Source organism: Poecilia reticulata, linkage group LG14 (assembly GCF_000633615.1).
Source record: "Poecilia reticulata strain Guanapo linkage group LG14, Guppy_female_1.0+MT, whole genome shotgun sequence".
Lineage (NCBI taxonomy): Eukaryota > Metazoa > Chordata > Actinopteri > Cyprinodontiformes > Poeciliidae > Poecilia > Poecilia reticulata.
In genome coordinates this window covers 6,644,006-6,666,503 of record NC_024344.1, presented here as the reverse complement: position 1 = coordinate 6,666,503, position 22,498 = coordinate 6,644,006, and the positions used below count along the sequence as shown (strand labels likewise).

General features: G+C 38.3%; 2 protein-coding genes across 3 annotated transcripts in view; one reads left to right on the top strand and one right to left on the bottom strand.

Moving 5' to 3' along the window:
* Positions 1–9,641, top strand: part of mtus2a (microtubule associated tumor suppressor candidate 2a) — a 39,563-nt gene extending 29,922 nt beyond the window's left edge. The window contains exons 6-16 of one of the 2 annotated variants that reach the window (XM_008427177.2): positions 1,200–1,298; positions 4,389–4,576; positions 4,677–4,802; positions 6,327–6,393; positions 6,798–7,012; positions 7,121–7,226; positions 7,326–7,399; positions 7,496–7,594; positions 8,339–8,458; positions 8,601–8,698; positions 9,125–9,641. In XM_008427177.2, coding sequence (XP_008425399.1) covers positions 1,200–1,298; positions 4,389–4,576; positions 4,677–4,802; positions 6,327–6,393; positions 6,798–7,012; positions 7,121–7,226; positions 7,326–7,399; positions 7,496–7,594; positions 8,339–8,458; positions 8,601–8,698; positions 9,125–9,548 — 1,616 coding nt within the window. In that variant the 3' untranslated portion in view covers positions 9,549–9,641. Of the gene's footprint in view, positions 1–1,199; positions 1,299–4,388; positions 4,577–4,676; positions 4,803–6,326; positions 6,394–6,797; positions 7,013–7,120; positions 7,227–7,325; positions 7,400–7,495; positions 7,595–8,338; positions 8,459–8,597; positions 8,699–9,124 lie in introns of both variants that reach the window. The other variant, XM_008427176.2, reaches the window with a different exon arrangement.
* A 5,975-nt stretch (positions 9,642–15,616) lies between these two features.
* stoml3b (stomatin (EPB72)-like 3b) lies at positions 15,617–21,593 on the bottom strand. The gene is made up of 7 exons (XM_008427180.2): positions 20,655–21,593; positions 18,644–18,750; positions 18,486–18,558; positions 18,303–18,385; positions 18,011–18,214; positions 16,379–16,513; positions 15,617–16,266 (listed from the first exon to the last, which is right to left on the bottom strand). Exons 1-7 carry the CDS (start codon positions 20,716–20,718, stop codon positions 16,078–16,080), a joined length of 855 nt encoding a protein of 284 aa, XP_008425402.1. The 5' UTR covers positions 20,719–21,593; the 3' UTR covers positions 15,617–16,077.
* Between the last annotated feature and the right edge of the window lie 905 nt (positions 21,594–22,498).

The following is a 22,498-nucleotide window of genomic DNA, read 5'->3' as shown; positions in this document are numbered from 1 at the left end:
CATTTCAAAATGTCTGCTAAATTTTAGCTTTGATTGCATTTGACTAGATCTGTACGGCAAAGTTCTAGTCCTAAAAATTGTGTCTGTTGCTACCATAAATGTTGATTTAATTTGAGTATGTTTCAGCACAGTGTCATGTGGATCTACAGCAGATCTTTGATCCCACTCCTTTAAAATAAAATGTATGACAGCTACATTGACGACGCTACTCTATAGGTATGAATATTTTTGCTCAGCACTGTACTATCATAACGTCAGATGGCTCTGCTCCCATAAAGAGAACTGTAAGTCTTTCACTCACTTGGGACGCTGATGTTTTTTAATACAAACTCAAACTATTACAGTAATATGAATTGATCTGTGATATGTACACCAACATTATTAGCCAATTTGAGAGCAACATTTGAATGACAGCAGAAGAGCATGCGGAGTGAACACACATACAGTGAACCCATAAATGATCTCTCCAGAGGCCCGGAGTATCTCTCCAGGGTTGTATGGGGATTTGCTCAGGATCAGAGGCTTCTCTCCCATAACAGGTCTAATTAGTTTCTTTTCAAAGCTTCTCTTTTCCCTCTCTTCTCTGCCTCATGACAGACTCTCTACAAACCTCTTGAAACTTCCTTTCTTCTCACTTTCCTCCCGTTACCGTTTTAGCTTCTCGCAGTTTCATCCATAGCACTCCAGTGCAACACATCTAACATCACTCTGTAAAACCTGCTGCTCGCTTTACACCTCACACACCTCCAACTGTGTAAAAGGTGTAATGTAGCAGCATACAAGCAAATGTGCAGGCACAAAACAGAAAACAAAAGGTCTTAGAAATCCCTATTTGGAACCTATTTTGGCCTAGAAAGTGTGGAATGTTACAAGGAGCATGAAGGTGATGTGTATGTAGACCCTTGAATGCCCTGTTCATGTTTGACAGATGGTACTGAAATATATTTATAACACACAGCATGGGGGACAGCAGGAGATGAAAGGGAAGAGTAGAAAAAGATTGAAAAGAAAAGTGAAGAGCAAGTTTGATGGTTGTGACACGTGCACACATACATACAGATACTATCCAGCTAAACATGCCTTCACATAATAAAATTTGTATTTGCCAGATGCTTCCTCTTGTGGATTTGAAAATTTTGCATGATTTTCTAAGGATGAAACCACCCACTGATTTATCAAACTTTGATGTGTTTTGACAGCTGGCAGAAAGGAGTTTCAGAGGAGTTCAGAGGTCACACGTTCCCTTCCTTCTTCGCCAAAAAGGTTGGCAGTGGTTCCCCCGAAACTAAAGTCCCCAGGTAAGTTCTTTAGTTAAGTCCTCATTAAAGCCTGCCATTTTCATTTCAGGACTGCATGAAATAAAGCAACAATGTATAAACTCACTCCTATCGACTGTTTATTATAATAAGCTATTTGTTTTGGACTTTGGGAGTAAAAACTTGCAGATGGCGCACAGAAGAGCCTGTAAAACTGAAAAATAAGAAGCTTCTCTGCTATCGCTCATGATTTCTATCACTGAAAGATTCAGAATAGGAGGAAGAACTATTCTGGGGCCGGCATTTGACTTGTAAAATGAGACGGTCCAACATAGGTTGTAAAAACTACTTTGAAAATACTGTACAGGTGTATGTCAATAAATTAAAATTTCATGAAAATATAAGCAAGTAAACATAAACAAAGCAGATGCATCACTGTATGAAATCAGTCTATATAATTGTATTTGAATAGAATTTCTGAAGTAATTTAGGGTCTTGATGATATTTTAATTTAGTCAGACATCCTAGCCTCTACCTCTACCTTTACAGTGAATATAAATGCAGGATTATATAAAAATGTTCTTAATACATTGTTAGTTTGATCCTCATGTTTCCATTCTAAAACTACATCTGAACTCCATGTGGTTCTGTACTCCTTTACTCCAGCTCAGCCTGGTGAAATATTTTAAACTATGAAATTTACCCACATCCAATTGCAGCTTGGATGGTATGTGGTTATTCCAAGTATGGCGTGCTGAGCTGAGCACACAGCTCCCATCTATGATTTGATTTAGTCCATAAAAAGCAGAGCTTTTCCTTCTTCCAGATCTGCAGTGGTGAAAAAAAAATTTGTCATGGGATTGCAGCAAACATCCAAATGTCTCCTTATAAAAAAAAAAAGTCTCCCCAGGCTTAGTTTTTTTTCTTCCGTTTAATATTTCCACTGCAGTGTTACTGTTCCTTACTTTCCTCCTTGCACCTCACCTAATTTTACCTTTACCGATATAATCAAAGAATTTCCTTCTGCCCAATGAAATTTGCATGTATTGACATTATTCAGTGATATTTCCAGGCATGTGTGAAAATCCAGGTTGTGATAAATAAATGTATAATTACATCCTGTTTGCAGTCTTTTTTGCAATATTTTAACAACACCTTACCTAAATGCGGCCAGGGAACCAATCATGGTGGGCCTGCAGCCTCAAAGAGTGAACCCACAAAACCCAACCAAAAAATAAATAAATAAATCTAATCTCTGCTGTCAGCAAGATCTTTCCTCAAGTTTTCATCATTGTTGCTCGTGTTAATATTCCAAATCCGTTCTCCCTGCTCCCATCTGCATCACATTCATTTAGTATTCAGTATCCTCTCTGTAACCTTTCAGGTGGAAACTACAGATGTCTGCAGGTATGTATGCACATGTGTGCTTGTCAGGAAAAGTAGGGTGGAAATAATTTAGAGAGGCCAAGCACAACAGGGAATAATCATGTGGATAAATGCTCCAAGGTCTGCTAAAATGTGTGGTTTTTGAGAAGCAAAGCCTTTTTCTCAACCTTATTCACTTCCTCTTTTAGGGAAAAAAAAGATGTGCTTTTCTTATCAGCTTTCTTTCTCACTCATCTAAATGGGCTTTAGAAATGTATCATTATTACGGTCATTCCGCTCCTCATCCCCACCCCCTCCTACTCAATAATGCCTTGCAACTCTTTTCTCTCTTTTATCTCACTGCTCTTTCTCTTATTTTATCCCCCGTCCCACCCCACCTTCCTCCAACCAATTCTTTCCCATTACCTGGGACCCTGCACCCCAATCTCTGCCTCACGTTGTCATGGAAACCGCTCCCTCTTGCTTCAGTAGGTCCGAATGATCTGGCTCAGGCTGGGGATGCAGAGGTGCAGACATTTGGGGGATAGTTCTTGTATAGGTTTATAGGAGGGGTTTAAAAAAGAAATTACAATAACTGTTTTTAAACATGGCATTGCAAAACTAAAAGATGTTGTGCACCTTTGTTCACAACCATTGACAAGGTGGAACACATACAGGGTAATGGACTTGTCTGTATGTCAGCTGCAACATAACGGCTGTCTCCCTCCTGGGAAAAATGACAAGGTGAGCATGTTTGCCCAGCTTTAAAATTACTCTCATCATTAGTGGATGAAACCTTTACTTAGATTGATAGTTAACGAGTAAATACTCACACAAGTTATTATAAAACCCTAGATGTTCACAGTGACACTCTGTGGATTAATTCTTGCACGGAACAAATATTAGACCCATTTATCATGAAATTAGAGGCAGGGACATCAGATTAGGGACAACCACAAAGCTTCCTTTGCAGAAAAGATTTCATTAAGTTCCAATCATTTATCTCAAGAAGCCGATCATTAGCAGCGGGTCAGGTCAGATCTCTCTTAATTTAACAGCTGTCAGTTTCATTGGTATAGAGAATTAAAAATTAGATGATGAAGATGTATCCTGTGTGTTGCAAAAGTTTTCACACCCTTTCAACTTTTTCACATTTTGTGGAATTACAGTTGTAAATTTTAGGTTGACCAACAGTGAATAACTGTAAAATAAAGGGGGGGAAAAAAATCATACGTGGTTTTCACATTTTATGAATCAAAATCTGGAAAGTGTGGTGTGTATTTATAGTCTGTGGTCAGTGGAACCACCTTTTGCTGCAATTACAGCAGGATGCCTTTTGTATAACTGGAAATTGATGTTGTTGCTGATTGTTCTTCACCAAAAAGCACAAGTTTAGTCATATTGAATAAAGTCTTTCTAAGATCATCAATTCTGAAGTCTTGCCACAGATTCTTTATTTTGATTTATATCTGCAGTACATGCAGCCTTTGATACACTTTGAACTGATTTCTTTCCTGGGCTGCATGTTGAGTCTCCTCCCAAGAAAGTTGCACTCTATTTGTTTATTAGGTAACTTTAGGGACTGAAAACACATCCAGAACACATTTTATTTAAAATTATTGAGATAAAGAAAGCTTTATATTACGTCCCCCCCCCTTGTGAAACACATAATTGCCTCTGAACTGCATTGTTGCTGAAACATGTTATACAAAATAAACTTCACTTCGACCCATTTATAGTCTTTGCTTGCTTTTCTTCGCTCTAAAGTCCAGCCCGGGCAGCGACCTGCAGCGGCGGTGCGGGGTTCCACTCCTTCAGGGTCACCTCGGCGTGTGGCTCCCCTGAGGCCGCAGCAGGAACACCAGGAGAACCTGCAGAAAGAGAAAGAAGAGGCTCAGCAGAAAGAGCAAGAAAGGCAAGCAGATGAGAAGGAAAAGATGGACCAAATGGAGGAGGTCAGTAATGAGAGAGTCAGCCTAGCTAAAGTTTGCTTTCTTCTATTGCATTCTTTCTACACTTATTTGTTTTTTTTTATGTTCTTTTCTTGTCGCTCAGGTTCATAAACTACAGAGGTACTGCAACCGTCAGGAGAGGCAGCTAAAAGCTCTGAGGGATGAGCTGCAGAGAACTTCTCTAGGTCTTGATGCCTTTATCATCACCACTCAGCATTATTGCCTCAAGGTAGCCAAAATGAAATGATATAATGAAAGTATGACCTTGTGCCTCCCTGTTCCGCAACAGCGGCCCTGTTCCCAATTAACTAAGACTTGGCATGTCATAAAACAGCCTAATAATCCTCAGTGGAGGGTAGAAATGGTGATCAGTGTTCTGATTTTTATCTTTCCCTCTGATTTCCTGGGACACAACTTTTGATTACCAGCAGAATTCATCTGTTTCTCCTCCATACACTTTCCACAGGATGTTTCCTCCTACCATTTTCCCCTGACCCTCGATTGTAGCAAACGCATGTGCAATGCGTGTGCAAACTGTGAACATGAATAAGGTCGGATGGATAATTTCCCACCGTGAGGTGACATTCAGGATGATGAGCTGGAGTGACTGTGTGAAGACGGGCTCTACGTTAGTGTGTCTGAACTGGTTTCACCCTGCCAGATGATGTGTTTAAGGCTCTGAGACAGGGAAGCAGTGATCCTGTCTGTGTCTGTCTGACTCCTTTATAGTCATTGTCTGAGCGCCGCATTCGATCGGCACACAGCACAGAAATGCAAAAGACAGGTGGCGGGCAGCAGAGATGGTTTGAGCACCCCCTGCTGATGGAAACGGCAGAGAGCGACGGTTGTAAATGATATATGCATCATTTAAACTGAAGTGGTTTTTGCTGTGCTGCTCATGCAGGTCACGTACGCTCCCCCTTGCAGGGCAAATGCACCCTTCCAAAAAACAAAATTAATTGAAAGTGACATTGAACCCTGTAAGAACAAGGACGAATGGACTTGCAGTGTTCTAGTCAGGAAAAAAATAGCATATATCGGTAGAGCGGAAGCAAAATGATACATGGTTTTCAAATTTTTCATAGATAAAAATATTAAAAAATGTGTCGTGCATATGTACTCAGTCAGACTGGATGAAAGGTATGTGTGAATACAAATTTTTTAATTCACAGATTTGCAGTTTAATTGGTCTCATTTTACCAAATGAGTATGAGTGATCTAATCTATTTTGTTGTAGCTCTGGCTGTCCTCTGAGTGATGTTGACCCCTCTCTCCCTTAGTCTGTTGCAGCCTCTGAAAGGTCTTCTTCCAGGATTTAGCTCCACACACCAAGAATAATCAGTTCTTGGTTTGTGGCTGTGTCATTCACCCTGAGGACTTTACAGAACTGCTGTATTCATACTCAGATTAAATTATAAACAAGTATACTTATTCTAAACTCATTTTATGTCTTAATTCATAAGAACTTTTGGAAAAATGTGTATCCTATTTTTCTGTTTATTTTGCCTTATGTTGATCTTTGACAAAATGTGAAAATATTCAAGTCGCATGAATACATGCTTAATGTTTGCAACTTAGTCTCAGTGTTTGCTTATGAAATCAACATGTCAGCTCATCCTGACTTGCTGTATACTCTTACAAATTCTTGTTACTGCTTCAAACAAACAAACTTTTTACTGCTAATAGATTTTAGATTTTAGATTTTTCACAATGTCAAAAATATGTAGTTGTTTTGTTTTTCTGTAATTTGCAGAACAAAACTGCTGAGGAAGGTCAAAGTGAATTGTCCCTGGAGTTGAAGAAAGCTAGAGAGGAAATGAGTAAGTGAGAATACATATAAGACTATATGAATATTGACGTAGACATTTTCTCTTGCTTTATTGTGTAATTCCCAAGAGTGTATTTGTCAATTACTTTCACAGATATTGAACAGTAATTCACTTAATTATTAGAAATGAAATATTTTTCATTTTTGGCTGTTTCTTTCCCAGAGCATTCAAAACACATCTTTGGTCCTGATTAGCAAATAAGCCAAAAAAAACAAAACAATTAATTTATTAATATATTTATTTATCTTTCTACAGGTATTATCAGAATTTTTATGTTTATATATTTTTTTCTCCATGAATTTCTGTTACTGAACACGTTTTAGCTACTCAAAATCAAAGCTTCTCTGTAAAAGTTGAACATTTTCATTCCCTTTCGTGATCTGCTTGACGCGCAGCCTCCCACTCGGCGCGCTGGGAGAGACTCCAGCAGGACAAAACAGCGCTGGAGGTGGCGTTTGAGCACGAGCTGCAGGAGCTCCAGGTGCAGCAGGAGGCAGAGCTGGCTGCGGTGGAAGAGGGCCTCAGGAAGTGTCACGCTGCTGAGGTGGAGCACCTGAAGGCGGAGCATCGGTTGGAGATGGAGGAGTTGACGACTCAGCAGCAGGAGCAGGTGACAGAGAGGAATCAGGGGATGGGATCCAGTCTTTCATGTTCAATGCGAACTGTCACATGTCTTGTTATTTGTATATATATTTATATATGTTTGTGGATGTGTTAGATGGAGGAGGTGACAGTTAACCACCAGGCAGCTATGCAGGAGCTCAGAGACATGCATAATATCACCATGGCAACACTGCATGAGGAGCATGCTCGTACCATGAGAGGTATGTTTTTTTTAGATATGAAATAAAAAAACAAAATTGTGATGCATAAACTGCTAAAACTGACTTCTCATTTTGTTGTGTTGCTGTGTTTATGTGCAGACTTGAGAAAAGCTCATGAGCAACAGAAGCTCCTCCTAGAGGAAGATTTTGAGAAACTCAGACTGTCCTTACAGGTATTATATCTGCAGAAGACAGTACTTTATAGGTTCCTTGTACCTGCTTGGCCGTGTGGATGTATGATGTTCAATTTCTGCTGTGTCTTTGATTAGGATCAAGTAGATATGCTCACATTTCAAAACCAGAGTCTAAAGGACAAGGCCAAACGCTTCGAGGAAGCTCTGAGAAGGAGTACGGATGAACAAATCATTGTGAGTATAAGTCTAAGTTTTCCTAAACAGAACCATCTGCCTCACTCCTCAAAGATGTCTCTAAAATGAGTCCAATTCAGTTTGGCTTCTTTATAAATACTTCAAAGATAAATAAAAATGACACAGTGCTTTTGAAAATTATATCTTTTCAACTTTTTGTCATGTTAAAGCCACAAAACTGTCATTTGTGGCGTTAACAGCAGTGTTTGAACTCTTATATCCACCGAAATTAATACCTGTTGTTTTTTGCAGATGCTAAAATTGCTTAAATAGTAGATTATTTTAATTTAGCAAACCCAACTTATTATTCATAGTATAAATCAAATAAAGCTTAGCTTAGATATCAGTCAGCCTCTGGCCACTAGATGGTGGGAAAATACTTTCAATGCAACCCTTGGTACAAATAAAATATAAAGTCCATCATCCGCTCAGTAATACCAAAAGCAGATAGAGGCAATATCTGAACAATTATCTAAAGGGAGTCGAAATACACAATAGCTTTACCTCTGCATTGCCTTATGTGTTCCTTGGTACTGTATGAAAATAATGTTGCTTTTTTGTTTGTTTATTTTTCATTCCATTTCACAATAATTCACTTTGTTTTGATTTATCACTTATAATGCACATTAGAACCTGTGGCTGTATCATGACATTTGAAAAAAAACATATATATCCAAGGGTTTTGAATATTTTAGCAAAGCCTTTTCTTGATGTTATTATGAATATCATTATTGTTTTAAACAGGATGCTTTAGCTCCATACCAGCACATCGAGAAAGATCTGAAGAGTTTGAAAGAGGTTGTTGAGATGAAAAATCAGCAGATTCACCAGCAGGAGAAGAAGATCTCAGACCTGGAGAAAGTGGTAGGCTCAAATAGGCCTTCTACAGGCACAGTCTATCAGCCTTTGCACGCAAATGACGGATGCAGAGCTTTCTGGATTCCGATGATGTTGAGTGTTTGGTTAATTAAAGGTTGCACCTCTGTTGCATTCTGAATTTGAGCAGGCTCAAAAGAACGTGTTTCTCGAAGAGAAGATCCAGGTTCTGCAGCAGCAGAATGAAGATATGAAGGCTCGTATTGAGATGAACCTCGCTGCGTCCAGGTAAGACGCATCCGGAAAGCATTGTGAATCACATTTACAGATAACTGAATTAAATTGAGTCTGTTATTTGAAGTGGCTATCTAAACTATACTTGTGAAACCTTGTAGGTTACGGTGAGTAGAATAAGCTTGACTTCTGATCCAGGCTCAGTATGGCTCACTAACACTGGTGTTGAAATAGGCTGACTTTCAGCATTCATGTTTAGATTAAATTGGTATAAGAAAGCACTAAAAGTCCAACTTCCGATATAATTTTCTGGGCTTAAACGTTGGAGCCATGACGACCCACGTGGCAAAATAAAAGACGTCCATGACCGTCCACTCGTTTTAAGGGGTTGGTTTTTGTGCTTGTTGGTTTCATTGGGTTAGCTCTAACATTACGCTGTATTTCCTGTTTCATGCGATCATTTATCCTTCCCCATTACAGGCAACTGACAGAGGAGAACGCCAACCTGCACGAGTCTGTGGAGAAGGAGAGCACCGAGAAGAAGCGCTTGAGCCGCAACAACGAGGAGCTGCTGTGGCTTCTCCAGACCAGCCCCCTCGTGTCCCCGGCCTCGTCCCCGCTCCACCGCTCCTCCTTCTCCACCTCCCCCGTCCCCTCCTCCCCGCTGTTCTCCTCCTCGCCCTTGGCAGGGTGCGACTCGCCCACCCACTGTCACGGCTGTCCCAGGCAGGCCCAGTACTGCTCCCCGTCGCACAGAGCTGCCGTCAATCAAAACCTCTCTCCCGGACCGGCCACGCCCACTCACAGGGCGGCTTTCAATCACAACTACTCCTCTGGCCCGAACACGCCCACTCACAGGCCGTCGTCGGGTTGCTGTAACTCAAACGCCTCTTTACAGAATTAAAAGCAGCTTTCAAAGCTCACACATTCCCCGTTTTTTTCTTCAGTACTCCAAATCTTTGCTTTGTAGGCATGTATGGTGTTACAAAAAAAAAAAGTAACTAGAACCAGTTACCAGAATACTGTACAGACACTGTGAACCACTCTGATGGTGGTGCAGAGATTCTATAAGTTGGATATACAAACACGAAAAAATGCTGTCTGCAACTGAATTTTCCAGTCAGAGGTCCTGACTGTTCCGTGTGTGTTCATGTCTTTTTAATTGCACACTGTAAATGTTGTTAAATATTAGAACAGGTGTTGTTGATAGATAAACCTCTCCTGCATGTGTCCGGCATAGTGCAAATGTAGAGATGGAAATTACGCATTCAGTTCACCAGAATATGATGCTTTGGTGTGGCAAAAACACATGCACACGCACGCACACGCACACACACACACGGACACACACACGGACACACAAGCATCCTCAGTAAAATAAGCTGTTCTCCATCAGAATAAGATGTGGAAGGAGAGTCAGTCCTCTCCTTTCATCTGGACTAAACAAAGCGCCTTAAACTTGGTCCTACCACCTCACCAGCAGAGAGTGACCAATGTTTTATTTATAAAGGACTTCGGTTCAAGAATTGGTTTGTAAATCCAAGCAAATTGCCTCCTCGAGTTCTATTTGAGTGTTTCTAATTAGCTCAGTGCTGATAGTCTAACCTCCGCGGAGCCATGTTACCTGCAAAATACTGAGAACTTTGTGTATTTTTCACAGCCTTGCCAGGTCTTCCTTTACAAGACAAGCTCTTCTTCACTTCAGGTCCCTCAGGTCAACTTGCAAAATCTGTGTTTGCTGTTTTCTACGTACCTCAGTGGGAATGTGCAGTCTGTTGCGCCTCAACAACAGCAATCAGAACACAACATAACAGTTAACGGAGCGCTCAGAGCTAAGGGAAACCTCGCGCAGGATATATTGTTTTAACTGTTGTTTATTACTTTATAGTGCAATGTTTAACTGATTTATTTATTACATGTCTTTTGCTAATTGAGCAAGCATGTACTGTGAAAGTCTTCCAGTTTTAACGTAAAAAATGATTATTGCTGTTATTTATTTATTGATGCTAAAATGTTTAGAAAATATTTGTGTGTTTGTAAGTTTAAAAAATATTTGTCATGGGACAGAAGTGGAATACAGATACATGAGCCCAGTAGAGCAGATAATCTGGAGAGCCCAACTAAATTGTACATTACACTGGTTTGAATATGCAAAAGTATTCACATCCCTTAAATATTTTCACATTTTATGGCATCCAAGCCCCAAACTTCTTTGTTTTTATAAGGATTTTATGTTATAGACCAACACCACGTAGCCAGATTTACTCTCATCCATTGCAAGTAATTGTACATTTTATAAATTTTTAATGAAATTGCATGATAGCTCTAACTCAGCAAGGATGCAATTGTGAACACCCACTTTCAAGTCTCACCGCAGACTCATATGGATTTAGGTCTGGACTTTGACTGAACCATTCTAGCATATGATTATAATGATAATAATAATCAATTTAATTTATAACGCACTTTTCATTAATAAAAATCTCAAAGTGCTACACAGTGCAGCTAAAAACAAATAAAATCAACAATCAAAAAATGACAGTCATTTAAAAGTGGAGTAGGCTTGTCTAAAAAGAAAAGTTTTCAAGCCGGTTTTAAAATCGGACAATAAGTGCAGGGCTCTCAAATAGTCCGGGAGAGAGTTCCATAGACGAGGAGCAGCCACAGCAAATGCCCGATCACCCATAGTCATGGAGAAGATTACAGGCTTGGGATCGTTATCCGCTTTGACTTACCCAATCTCAATCTTTAAAGTGCTTGTCCTTACTTTTTCCATTTTGAGATGGTCATCAAAGCAGTATTCTGTGAGGTGTGCTATCCATTTAAGATTTTTCTTTTGAAGTTGAAAAGATCAGTTTTGTTCCATTTCGCCCAACTCTGTGTTTGGCCTATCACAAAAATCCTAATAAAATACAGTAAAGTTTGCTGCTATAGTGTGACAAAGAGTTCGAGGGGCATGGATTCTTTCTGCTAGGCACAGTCGGTATCTGTGGTGCATGAATGGGTAGTGTTTTAGTTCATTGAGTGAACAGGGGACATGTTTAGAACAAACAGGGCATAAATTATTGGATTTGCCCATGGATGCAGAAAATTTGAGATTAAACTTCGAGGGGACTGTCTTGTGTAAAATGCCTCTAAATTATGTAGGTAAAACAGAAAAAAATGTGTTTACCTTTTGTGATGTGCTTAATTAGTGTAGATCTTGTAGAACCTGTATTTGTAGTACTTCTTCATTGCCTTTTTTGTAATACACTTTAATTTACAATTGGTAGTTCATTTATACTTTTGCATACTAAAGGAAACCACAGCATCCTAGAATATCTCGTTCAGGGAAATCTGAGTGGCAATTTATAAGATTTTCTTTCTTTCTTTTGTACAGATGCCCTGTAAAAACAATTTAAGAAGATTTTCCCCCCCAAATTGTTTTACAAATCGGCAGAGCACACCACAAGTCAACTATTCCTATATAAAAAGAGTAAAGGTAAAAAGAAAATTTTACCTTTTCACTATTTCAAATGGTGTGTTATGTCTGCTTCTTACAGTAAATTACCCTCAGGGTCATGATCTTTTGCCTGGCTTAAAATAAGATGCTGTAAGCTTCAGATCTTTATCCACAAAACTGAAACGGTTGAAACTTTACCCACTGTAAATAGATAGATCTAGAGCACAACTGTCAAACTCCAATCCTGGAGGGCCGCTGGCCTGCAACTTTTAGATGTGCCTCTGCTGCACCACACCTGAGTAGAACAATTAGGTCATTAGCAAGGCTCTGGGGAACTTACCTATACAAGAAGGAGGTATTTAAGCCATTTGATTCAGGTGTTTTGTACCTGTGGCACATCTAAAAACTGCAGGACAGCGGCCCTTCAGGACTGGAGTTTGACACCCCTGATCTAGAGAGTCAGTGTCAACAGTTTTACTACCAAGGGGAGCATGCATTTGGATTCGTAGTTATTACAGTCGTATTTATCAGTAAACTGACATTTGGAAATTGAAGTAGTCGAGTTTAATGGAGTTTCAATGTGGAGATCCGGTGCTGGTCATTAAGAAAAACTCTCTTGAATGCTTACTCTGCAAAGAAAATGTAAAAAGATATTTACCAGCACACTTGATTTGAATGTCTCCAGCTCAGCAGGTGAGCTTCATTTAAACGTTATTGGACCAGGCTTTCAGTAACAACAATTCTCCAGTAAAGATGTGTGCAAAAGTCTTTAAAGTAAATAATAAATTCTTCTTTTTTTCTTCTCAATGGTTTTCTGACAGAAAGTTTTGGACATTTATTTGGAAGGTAAAACCTAACTTTAATGCATTTTCTCTTGTCTTTCCCATACTGAAGAGTTGCTAGCAGAAATTGGCCCTTGCATCGTGGATTACCAATTAAAAGTTTATCACCACAGGTGAATTCAATGATTATTGTTCAAATGAGAAAACTGCTTCTGGATTTTGAGAAGTACTTTGGAAATGTGGTTAAATTAATTCTCGTACCCCCTTATTTAACTTAAATGATGGATTGCTGCAGCAATAAAAGAAACATTTATTAGAAATCTTTTCACACATCTTTACCAGGGGGGAAAAAAAGCTACGGGAGATGTTGGTCTGTAACTTCTTTACCAGCACTTTTTGATGGTCTTGAAAAGAACTCTTTTCATTACACTTCAACTTTTTGTATGATGTGGACACAGGGTTAAATGCTCTTATCAGAAGAATGTCAAATGCAGTGTTTGAGAAATGTACTGAAACCGACATAATTCTTTTATTTCTTTTTTCTACACTGATGGTTTTAAGAATGTCTGCTCAATTGTATAAAGGAAAACAACAACAACAACAACAAAAACAATAAAAAAAACACACACACAAAAAGAATGAGAAAAAAATACCAGTCAAAAACTGTGTTTTCAGATTGTTTGGGGTTATTTTTCCTCACTTACACCACTAAAAGATTCCTCCTAAAGGTTCACCTCAGGTGCAAAAACTACAGTCTACAAGGATGCAACAAAAATATTGTTTACAAATAGCAGCATACAGTTCTGAATTTCAAAATAAATCTTTTGAATGGACTAGTTTCTAAACCTTAAACTGGTATTGTAAAGACCCTGCAATGTGTCCCGTGGACATTTGTGTCTCACTTTGCTCTGAATGTCAAAATTGTAATGATTGCATTTTGTAAAACTCTTTCATGCCATTTTGTTTACTAAAGAAGGACCTCTTTTGTGATCATTTTGTAGCAGCTATTGAATATGTAGCATTTGGTCAAAACTACCCACAGAACAGCGTGGATAATTGAATATATTTGGCGATGTTTTTAACACTTGTGTTGGTTTCCAAATGCTACTGTAGCAAATGGCTTGTCAACCTTCAATTCAATTACTAAAATTTATAGAGGTGATCTTTAAAACTTTATCTCCTACGGATTTTGATCCTGAGATGAGCTTTTTGGTGCTGATTGTATGTTTGAATGTAAATACATTTACAACATGAGTTGTGTGTCTTAGTGCACCGACAGAAATAGAAGCATGTTTTCTCAGCCTTTGCTGTCCTTGTTCTCCTTTTCTCTTCTTTGACCTCTCTGCATTGTCCATGGTTGGGTTGTAACTGTAGCGTGGGGAGACGTACAAGAGAAGGAATAAGATTGTTCAACAATGTAATGTGAACACAGTATGTCGATGCTTTTGTTTGTCATTTACGGGGAAAGGACAATATTAAAGTGTTTAAGAAAAGGTAACAGTGTTTGTGCTATCTTTTCAGAATGAGTTCTGCCATTCAAGAATCTTTATCCAACTACAGGATGATATTCTCTCATATGGCACTATATGAGAAGAGATATACAGAGCCTCTTAGGTGTTGTTATTCCTTGAATTTTATATATATATATTTATGTTGTAGTTATAAATATAATGTATTTTGATGGAATTTAGTTCATCCATCCATCCATCCATTTTCTTGCACCCTTTTCCCTCAGTGGGGTCGGGAGGGTTGCTGGTGCCCATCTCCAGTTAACGTTTTGGCAAGAGGCGGGGTACACCCTGGACAGGTCGCCAGTCTGTCGCAGGGCAACACAGAGACACACAGGACACACAACCATGCACACACACACTCATACCTAGGGGCAATTTGGAGAGGCCAATTAACCTGACAGTCATGTTTTTGGACTGTGGGAGGAAACCGGAGTACCCGGAGAAAACCCACGCATGCACAGGGAGAACATGCAAACTCCATGCAGAAAGACCCCAGGCCGGGAATCGAACCCAGAACCTTCTTGCTGCAAGGCAACAGCTCTACCAACTGCGCCACTGTGCAGCCGGAATTTAGTTCATATATTATCAAAATGTAGTGAATAATTGTGAAGTGAGAGGAAAGGATTTCGTTAATCATCTATGGACGGCACACCTTTCACATTTTAGCTGCATCAAAATATGAAGGGTGTGTTGTACGTTTGCATTGGGGAAGTGAGTCAGGATTGATGGACAGTATCTCTAAAAGGCAATTTCTCGATCTCATGGATTCTCAGAAGAGATTTTGGTATGGACTTTGATTGGGTCCGAGGCACATAAACATGCTTGATTCTAAGCTGTTGCATCTTAAGTCTTGCTGTATGTTTATGATTTTTTATCATCCTGGAAGATTAACCTCTGCCTCTCTCTCAAGTGGTTTATAGCCCATAACAGATTTTTTTTTCCCAGAATGTCCTGTGTTTAGTCTCTACCACCTTCTTGCCAATTCTGCTCAGCTTCAGAATAACTGAAGGTAACTTAGTAACTTGACTATGCTATAAAATGGCACCATATGAAAACACATACTGTCCCTTTAACGAGGTTGTTTCTTTGTGAATGTTTTTTTATTCTTCATTAAATTCAGTCTTTCGTATACTGAAATTAAATTACTTACATAGTTGTTTACTGCTTAGGAGACATCTGAATACAATTATTGGCACAGAAGCTTTGCGCCAAAGTGCCCAAATACAAACGCACATCACACTGCTCAGATTTTTATTGTAAAAGGAAAAAGTTTGAAAAAGCCAAGAGTTTTAGTTTGACCTTTTCAAAATTGTATCACTGTAATAGTTTATAAAATCAAAACATGACTTTTCAAAAACACATTTAGTTTCTTTGTAACTTCCCATTAGCATTTCATTTGGGAGTTTCCAGAATTAAGATACAAGAAAAGCTTTTTGAATTTTTCGACACAATGAAACAAACACATTTATTAAAACATTAAGTTACTTGTATATCATTACAGACACAAAATTAGAAACCACATTACCGCGCATTCCATTTTCTGTTTATATCACATCCATAAGAAAGTCTCTGTTTGATCAAAGCTAACAATCACTAAGCCATGAAGGATTGGCAGTGAATTCTGGCAGTTTTTTTTTTCTAGCATAGGCAATAAATGCAGCCCAACTCCTTCCTCCTCAAATGATAGCTTCAGCAGCCTCACTTGCGCATGAAGTGAGATATGACATCCATAGGCAGTGGGAAGATGATGGTGGAGTTCTTCTCCGCTGCAATGGTGTTGAGAGTCTGCAGATAGCGGAGCTGCAGTGCTGATGGAGACTCTGCAATAACAAGGGACGCCTCCTTCAGGGCCCGGGAGGCATTCATTTCTCCTTCAGCTGCAATCACCTGTAGCAAGAGACGGATATTAGAATAAAGCAAAAACACAACCAAATGATCAGGTTTTTATGTGATGGGCATGTCTTTTTTTATTTGGTTTTATCATGTTCAGTGTCCTGACCTTTGCCCTGGCCTCTCGAGCTGCTTCAGCTTCGGCAGCCATGGCTCTCTGCAGCTGATGAGGCAGTTTCACATCTTTGATCTCGACACGTTCCACCTTGATGCCCCAGTTGTCCGTGGCTTCATCCAGATTTGACTGGAAAATAGAGAAAGAGGATCATTACCTCATATTTGAAACTAATATTATGTGTTGCTCATTTGAAGAAAACGAAAAGCAGCATTATATTTAACAAAAAAAAATATTTCACAAGTTTAAAAGTACCTTTTGAAAACCTGTAAGCAGGTACTAGACACACTTTTAATTAAGCCACAATGTTTTTTATTGGTCTGATATAATATTCTAATCTTAAATGCCAGGTTTTCATTAGCTCTAAGCAGAAAAATCATCATATTTAATAGAAATAAAGGCTTGTAAACACCAGTCTCTGTGTAAATAATGTGTATTGTGTTTGGAAGTCTGTGTTGCCTACACAGCCTGGGCTCAGATGGCCCAGGGTATGAGGAGGACATGACCCCCCCCCCCAAACCCTAAGATTCATAGTGTCCTAGTCCAAACCTATTCAGCCCTTTCTGTAAAAGGCCCAAATTCACATCACTGGTAAAATTGACGCTTAAAAACCGGTTAACATGATAAATTTTCATTGCAGCTTGTATTAAGTGTTTTTGTGAAGACAAATGTTGTTTTTCTGTGGTACACAGTGTACTACAGAAACATAAGTGCTACCAGTAACATAAATAGCTCCACTCTGTGTAAATTCCCACAGAGTGGGGCGTACTTGACCCTGTGCGTTCTCAGGGAAACTCGATGTGGAATAAAAGTGATAAGCTGTTCAGTGGGAAAATTCTGCTCCGTGGGAAAAAGTCTCCACATAAAACAGTTTTTTATGTGACACTGAGCAGATGAGGACAGCTGACATTGTTGTGAGCAGTGAGTCAAGAGAACACACAGTATCGCTGCAACTAACAAAATATAAAGTTTCCCTTTTATCTAACCATAAAAAATTACAATAAGAAATTTTAAAAATTGTGTCCTTTTTTTGTTTTTGGTATTATCTTTGTAATTCGGTTTTTTTTAAATAAATAAATAAATAAGAAAAATACATCTCTTTTTTTCTCATTTTATTTTGAAACAGAAAATATAAGAAACCACGCACAGATTGAGAGCACCAAACTGATTTGCATTGGTTTGTGTGGTTTCCTGACATATGGTGAACGCAGAAGAATAACGGACGATTCCACCAAACTTGTCAGTGGACTCTTTAATCCACTCTCACTGAAAAAACTCTTCAAACCTGGACTTGATTATTTTACACTACGTTCAGAATATCTAAAACCAGAATAAACCCCAAATCCTAACACAATTTGTGGTTTCTGAAACCTTTATTTGATTTGTGAAAGTTCAGACATTAATCTAGCCACATCTGAAAAGTCTAACCTATTAGTCTAAAAATCCCAACTGCATCCCTGCTGTGTAGTATTCTGGTTCAGAAACCGGTTCCATATACATAAACAATAATAATTACCCTTGGGGTGAGCTTCATAACTTTCCAGGCCTTCAGCAAGCACATTGATCATATGTGAATCAGGAAGGAGGGAACAAAAGTCAACTTAAGAGCCCTTTCAGCTTCTTTACCTGCATGCTGTGGGCGATGCCCTCCCGATCAGACAAGACCTCTGCCAGGTTCTTGGTGCCAAGAACATTTCTAAGGGTGGTTTGTGCCAGCAGCCGAGTGGAGAAGTCAGCATTAGTCACGTTGGCCACAGAGGCGATGGGGTCGCTTACTCTGAAGTACACAACACCGTCCACACTCACAGTGACTGAATCCTTAGTGAGAATCTACAGCAAGAATACACATTACAGACGTGATATTAAACCGACTTTTACAAGAAATTCCTCTGAAAGTGTGTTGTTGTGTGCCTCTTGCCTCTTGTGGTGGGATGTCAAATGACACAGTTCTCAGATCCACTTTCACAATAGAATCGGTGCATGGCAAAATGAAGAAAATTCCTGCCGATATACAGAAAAAGGTGCAGGTATATGAGTGTTTTGCTAAAGCTAAACAAAAAAAAAAAGTAGGACAAAAGTAGAATAGTCATGATTACTACACCTGGTCCTTTTGCCTTTCGGTCCGTGATGCGGCCCAGCCTGAAGATGACGGCCCGCTCGTACTCCTGAACAATCTGCAGTGTTGACCGCAAACAATCAGTTCATGTTCTTGTTTGCACTGAAACGAAATGGGTGATTTCTGGTGTTCAGCTCACTCACCTTAAAGCAAGCCCAGATTGTTATTGGGAAGGTCAAAAAAACAAAAAACCCTGAGAGGATGACCAGCACCCAGCCGCAGCATCCCAGAGATCCCACCGGCCCTTCAGCTAGTGAGAGAGAAAACAAAGTCTATAAAACAGGCTAAGAAACAGAAAATGATTTGACAGATTTATTGATTGTAAAGAAATGCCTGCTTTTTTGCTGCATTTGTAGTAATTAGATATGAAACAAAGATAAAGATAAGCTGTAAAACAGCTGAAACACTGAGTGCCTTTAAATCACGACTAAACACTCAACTGTTTAGAGTTGTATTTGAAACGTAATCAATTACGAATGATGGCACTTGACTTAATGTAATGTTTTGATTGTTGATTCTGTGTTGCATGACTTTGTCTTTTTGTTTTTGTTATGATGTAAAGCACTTTGAAATGCCTTGCTGCTGAAATGTGCTATACAAGTAAAATGTGATTTAATTTGATTTGATTTCATTTCATTTGATTTGATTTGATTTGATTTGATAAGGAGGGTAAGAAATGCAGCTTGAGTCTGAAGGTTAGTCTTCAAACCCTGGACGACTGTGTTTAGGATTCATAGCCTCCATACATGGGGTGCTTCTGCTACATCAAGTGCCACCTTGGAAATGCCTACTTTAACAAAATCTGAATCACTGGACAACTTCCAATATACAAAGTAATGTTAGAAGTTGGACTTTAGCATTAAACATTAAAGCATTAAAGTTTTGCTTGGACTGCACACCAAAGAAAAGTTAATGCTTTATTTCACAACATGTGTCTTTTGCTTACTTGTGACCTAACTGCCACTGACAGTTAGAAGGTGTGTCGAAGGTTTATTTTATATTATTATTGAGATCAGGACAGAGCACCCCCAAAACAAAAACATATGTGCAAAGAGAAATTATTAAAGTGTTGACTTATGCAACATGATCTCTGGAGTAAGGCTTTGTCGAGAAAGGAAAGTAGCACACAACTGATGCTGTTTCCAGCTTGAAGTGATAAGTGCATTTCCAGACGAGAAGCCATGAGGATATTTCCTTTTATGTTTGTTGCTATCAGAGAAAACACAATCACACATTGATGGAAAGTTTTATCCTTTGCGGCTTTTGCTCTAAGTGTCAGCGCCCACACAGACACATTTAAACCAAAACCACATTATACCAAGTCACAGGAAATCAGTTGAACAAAGAAAAAGCTTCCTGTTGTTCAACCCGAGAAAATTACCCAGCTGCAAATTTAAAAAAATAAAATAAAAATCTAAGGGTCAGTTATTTCTTTATGGGCTCTCAAGATCTTTCGAAGCAAACACAAAAAAGCTACAAGGGTCTAAAATGAAATGTTGACTTGCAACACATGCTGTATTTGTGAACGTCAACAAACGCAGCAAACCCTTTTCTTTAGCATAAACTGTTTTTCACATGATCAAAAAAGAAAGAAAACAGGATCATATTGTAATCAGTTTCAGTTTTATAGATAAGCATTTTGTGTATTTTCAAATACTGTATAGACAATCGCTCTATTGTATGTTATGGAAAGAATCACTTATCTTAAAAACCCAAATTTACATACTTGTTAGTCAAAGCTCTGAAAAACAGGGTTTCTTTTCGGTTGGCTCAATACCGTGTAGAAAATGCTAAGAGAAGCTAAAGAAGCAAATAATTCTCCGTCACATGATTCAGAGACTGTTTATGTTAATGACGTGTGATTTCTGTCTCGACGCTGATGGAGTTCTGCTCTCCTCTGGGTTGTGTCGCTGCTTTTTATCAACTTTTTATCTTATCTATTCATGAAGTACACTGAACTCCTAATGTCATAATTAATAGTGAAAAACATGTCATGTAACATACAGAACACCTGATCAAGATTACATAGCATCTTCAATAACCAAATAAAAAAAACAATGTGTAAGTAATAACAGCTATATTACATGACACAGACTGTCAAGTCACGTTTAAGCATGCATATAAAACAAACAAAAAAAATAATATTTGGCTTACATATCAGCACGTCTTTGCTCACTCCTCTTCTCTTCTGGCTTTCCATCTGATCCTCCATTTCCATGTGCTGCTCAGAGTTGAGTGAATTCCCTGAATATATATGCTGGAAGGCTTGTAAAAGTGCTTCTAACCAAGAGGAAGTGAGCCAGCCTTTTTAAAGCTGCAACACAGCAATATCATGTTCCTTAATGTGGAGGCGTGGCTTTGACTGTGAGCTGATCATCAACAGAGTGGAATCATAAAACTTAACCCAGGTCAAAAGACAATTTTGTTGCAAAATAATATATCTTGGGGGAACTGAGAGAGAGCACAGAACATTTTTTTTTGCATAACTGTTACATACAAATAATCAATACAATGACAGAGAATTGTAAATCCACAATAGGTGTAATAAGTTAATTATTTAAGCACAATATTTCCAAGTAGTGTTCACTCTATCGTGGTGTGCATAAAGGATAGGTTAAACATTTTCAGTAAGAAGCATTTGCTTTCTCTTTCTCCGTTTCAGACAATGCAAGATTTTATTTAAATTATGTCATCTCAATTATGGAGCTATGTGAACAAGCTTTCATTAACGTACTGATTGAATTATATTTTTGAGTATTTATGTGCCAAAATGAAGATTTTCTTCATTCACTCCTGTAGTTATTATACTGGCATAACTGTGTATAATGTATAAAAATAGCCATGCTTTTTTGCAATTTATACAACAGCAGAATTTCTGAGGGGTTGAGATAGATAAGAATTTAATATTTTTAATGTTCTTTTGACAGACTGGATGGTGTCTGCCCATTTCACTTCAAGAGGAAACAACTTAAATTGTAACTTCCACTATTTTCAACAACTTCCCAGGACATAATGGAGTCAAAACAAACTGTATGTTTTGAATAAAGGTGATTATGTTCAAATATATTTGAACAGTTACTAAAGGTTTTAGAAACCTTTTTCTAAAAATATTTCTAAAATAAAATGTGAACTATTCAGAAAAGGTAAATATTAATAGGGAAAAGAAAATATTACATATTTCAGATCCTCTTCACAATTATAATATAGAGAATTTCAAAGAAACGTAACTGCTGATAGAGAAAGAGGATCTGAAATACATAATATTTTCCTTTCCCTATTAACTTTTGCCTTTTCTGAACTGTTCATGTTTTTTTTAACTTTAGTTTAGTTTACTAAAACCTTTTTTAAATGCACAAATTTATATGTAAGCATAATTAACTATCAAAAACAAACATAGTGACAACACATTCATAAAAATTCTGGTCAATGTTAACTACAGATACAGCCTGGACTTCTAAGTTGAGCAGTAAATAGTTGTGTCCATGTTCTCTGTTTGTGTCTAAAGTGTACATGAAATCTGTCATTTAAAAATGTAATTAAAAAAGTCATAGTTATCAATTAAAAATATTTGTTAAATGACAATAACACAATTTCAGATGAAAATCCTAATTCTATGAAGCTTTTGAGAGAACTGCACGCGTACAGTACACTCCTTGTTTTGTTTGTATAAGGTGAGACAGTGATCAAACAGAAGTGGAAAATAGAGATGAGTGGAAATAGATTAAGGACTCATGTGAGCGGCAATCCTTGTGACTAATCGACATCTGACTGGTCACCTGTGTTGAGCAATAGTACTGATGTTGATAAGCATTATAAAGGTTGACAAATTATGAGTATTCCATACGCAAATAAAAAGTTATATGTGTGGGAATGGATGATGGTGGCAACTTTCAGGAACTTTTAAGTTTTTTAATTTTTAAGTTTACTTTTGTTGTTGGTGCACTATATCATTTATTTTCTGGTTTGATTCAATAATGAGGGTCCATCTGAAAAAATGG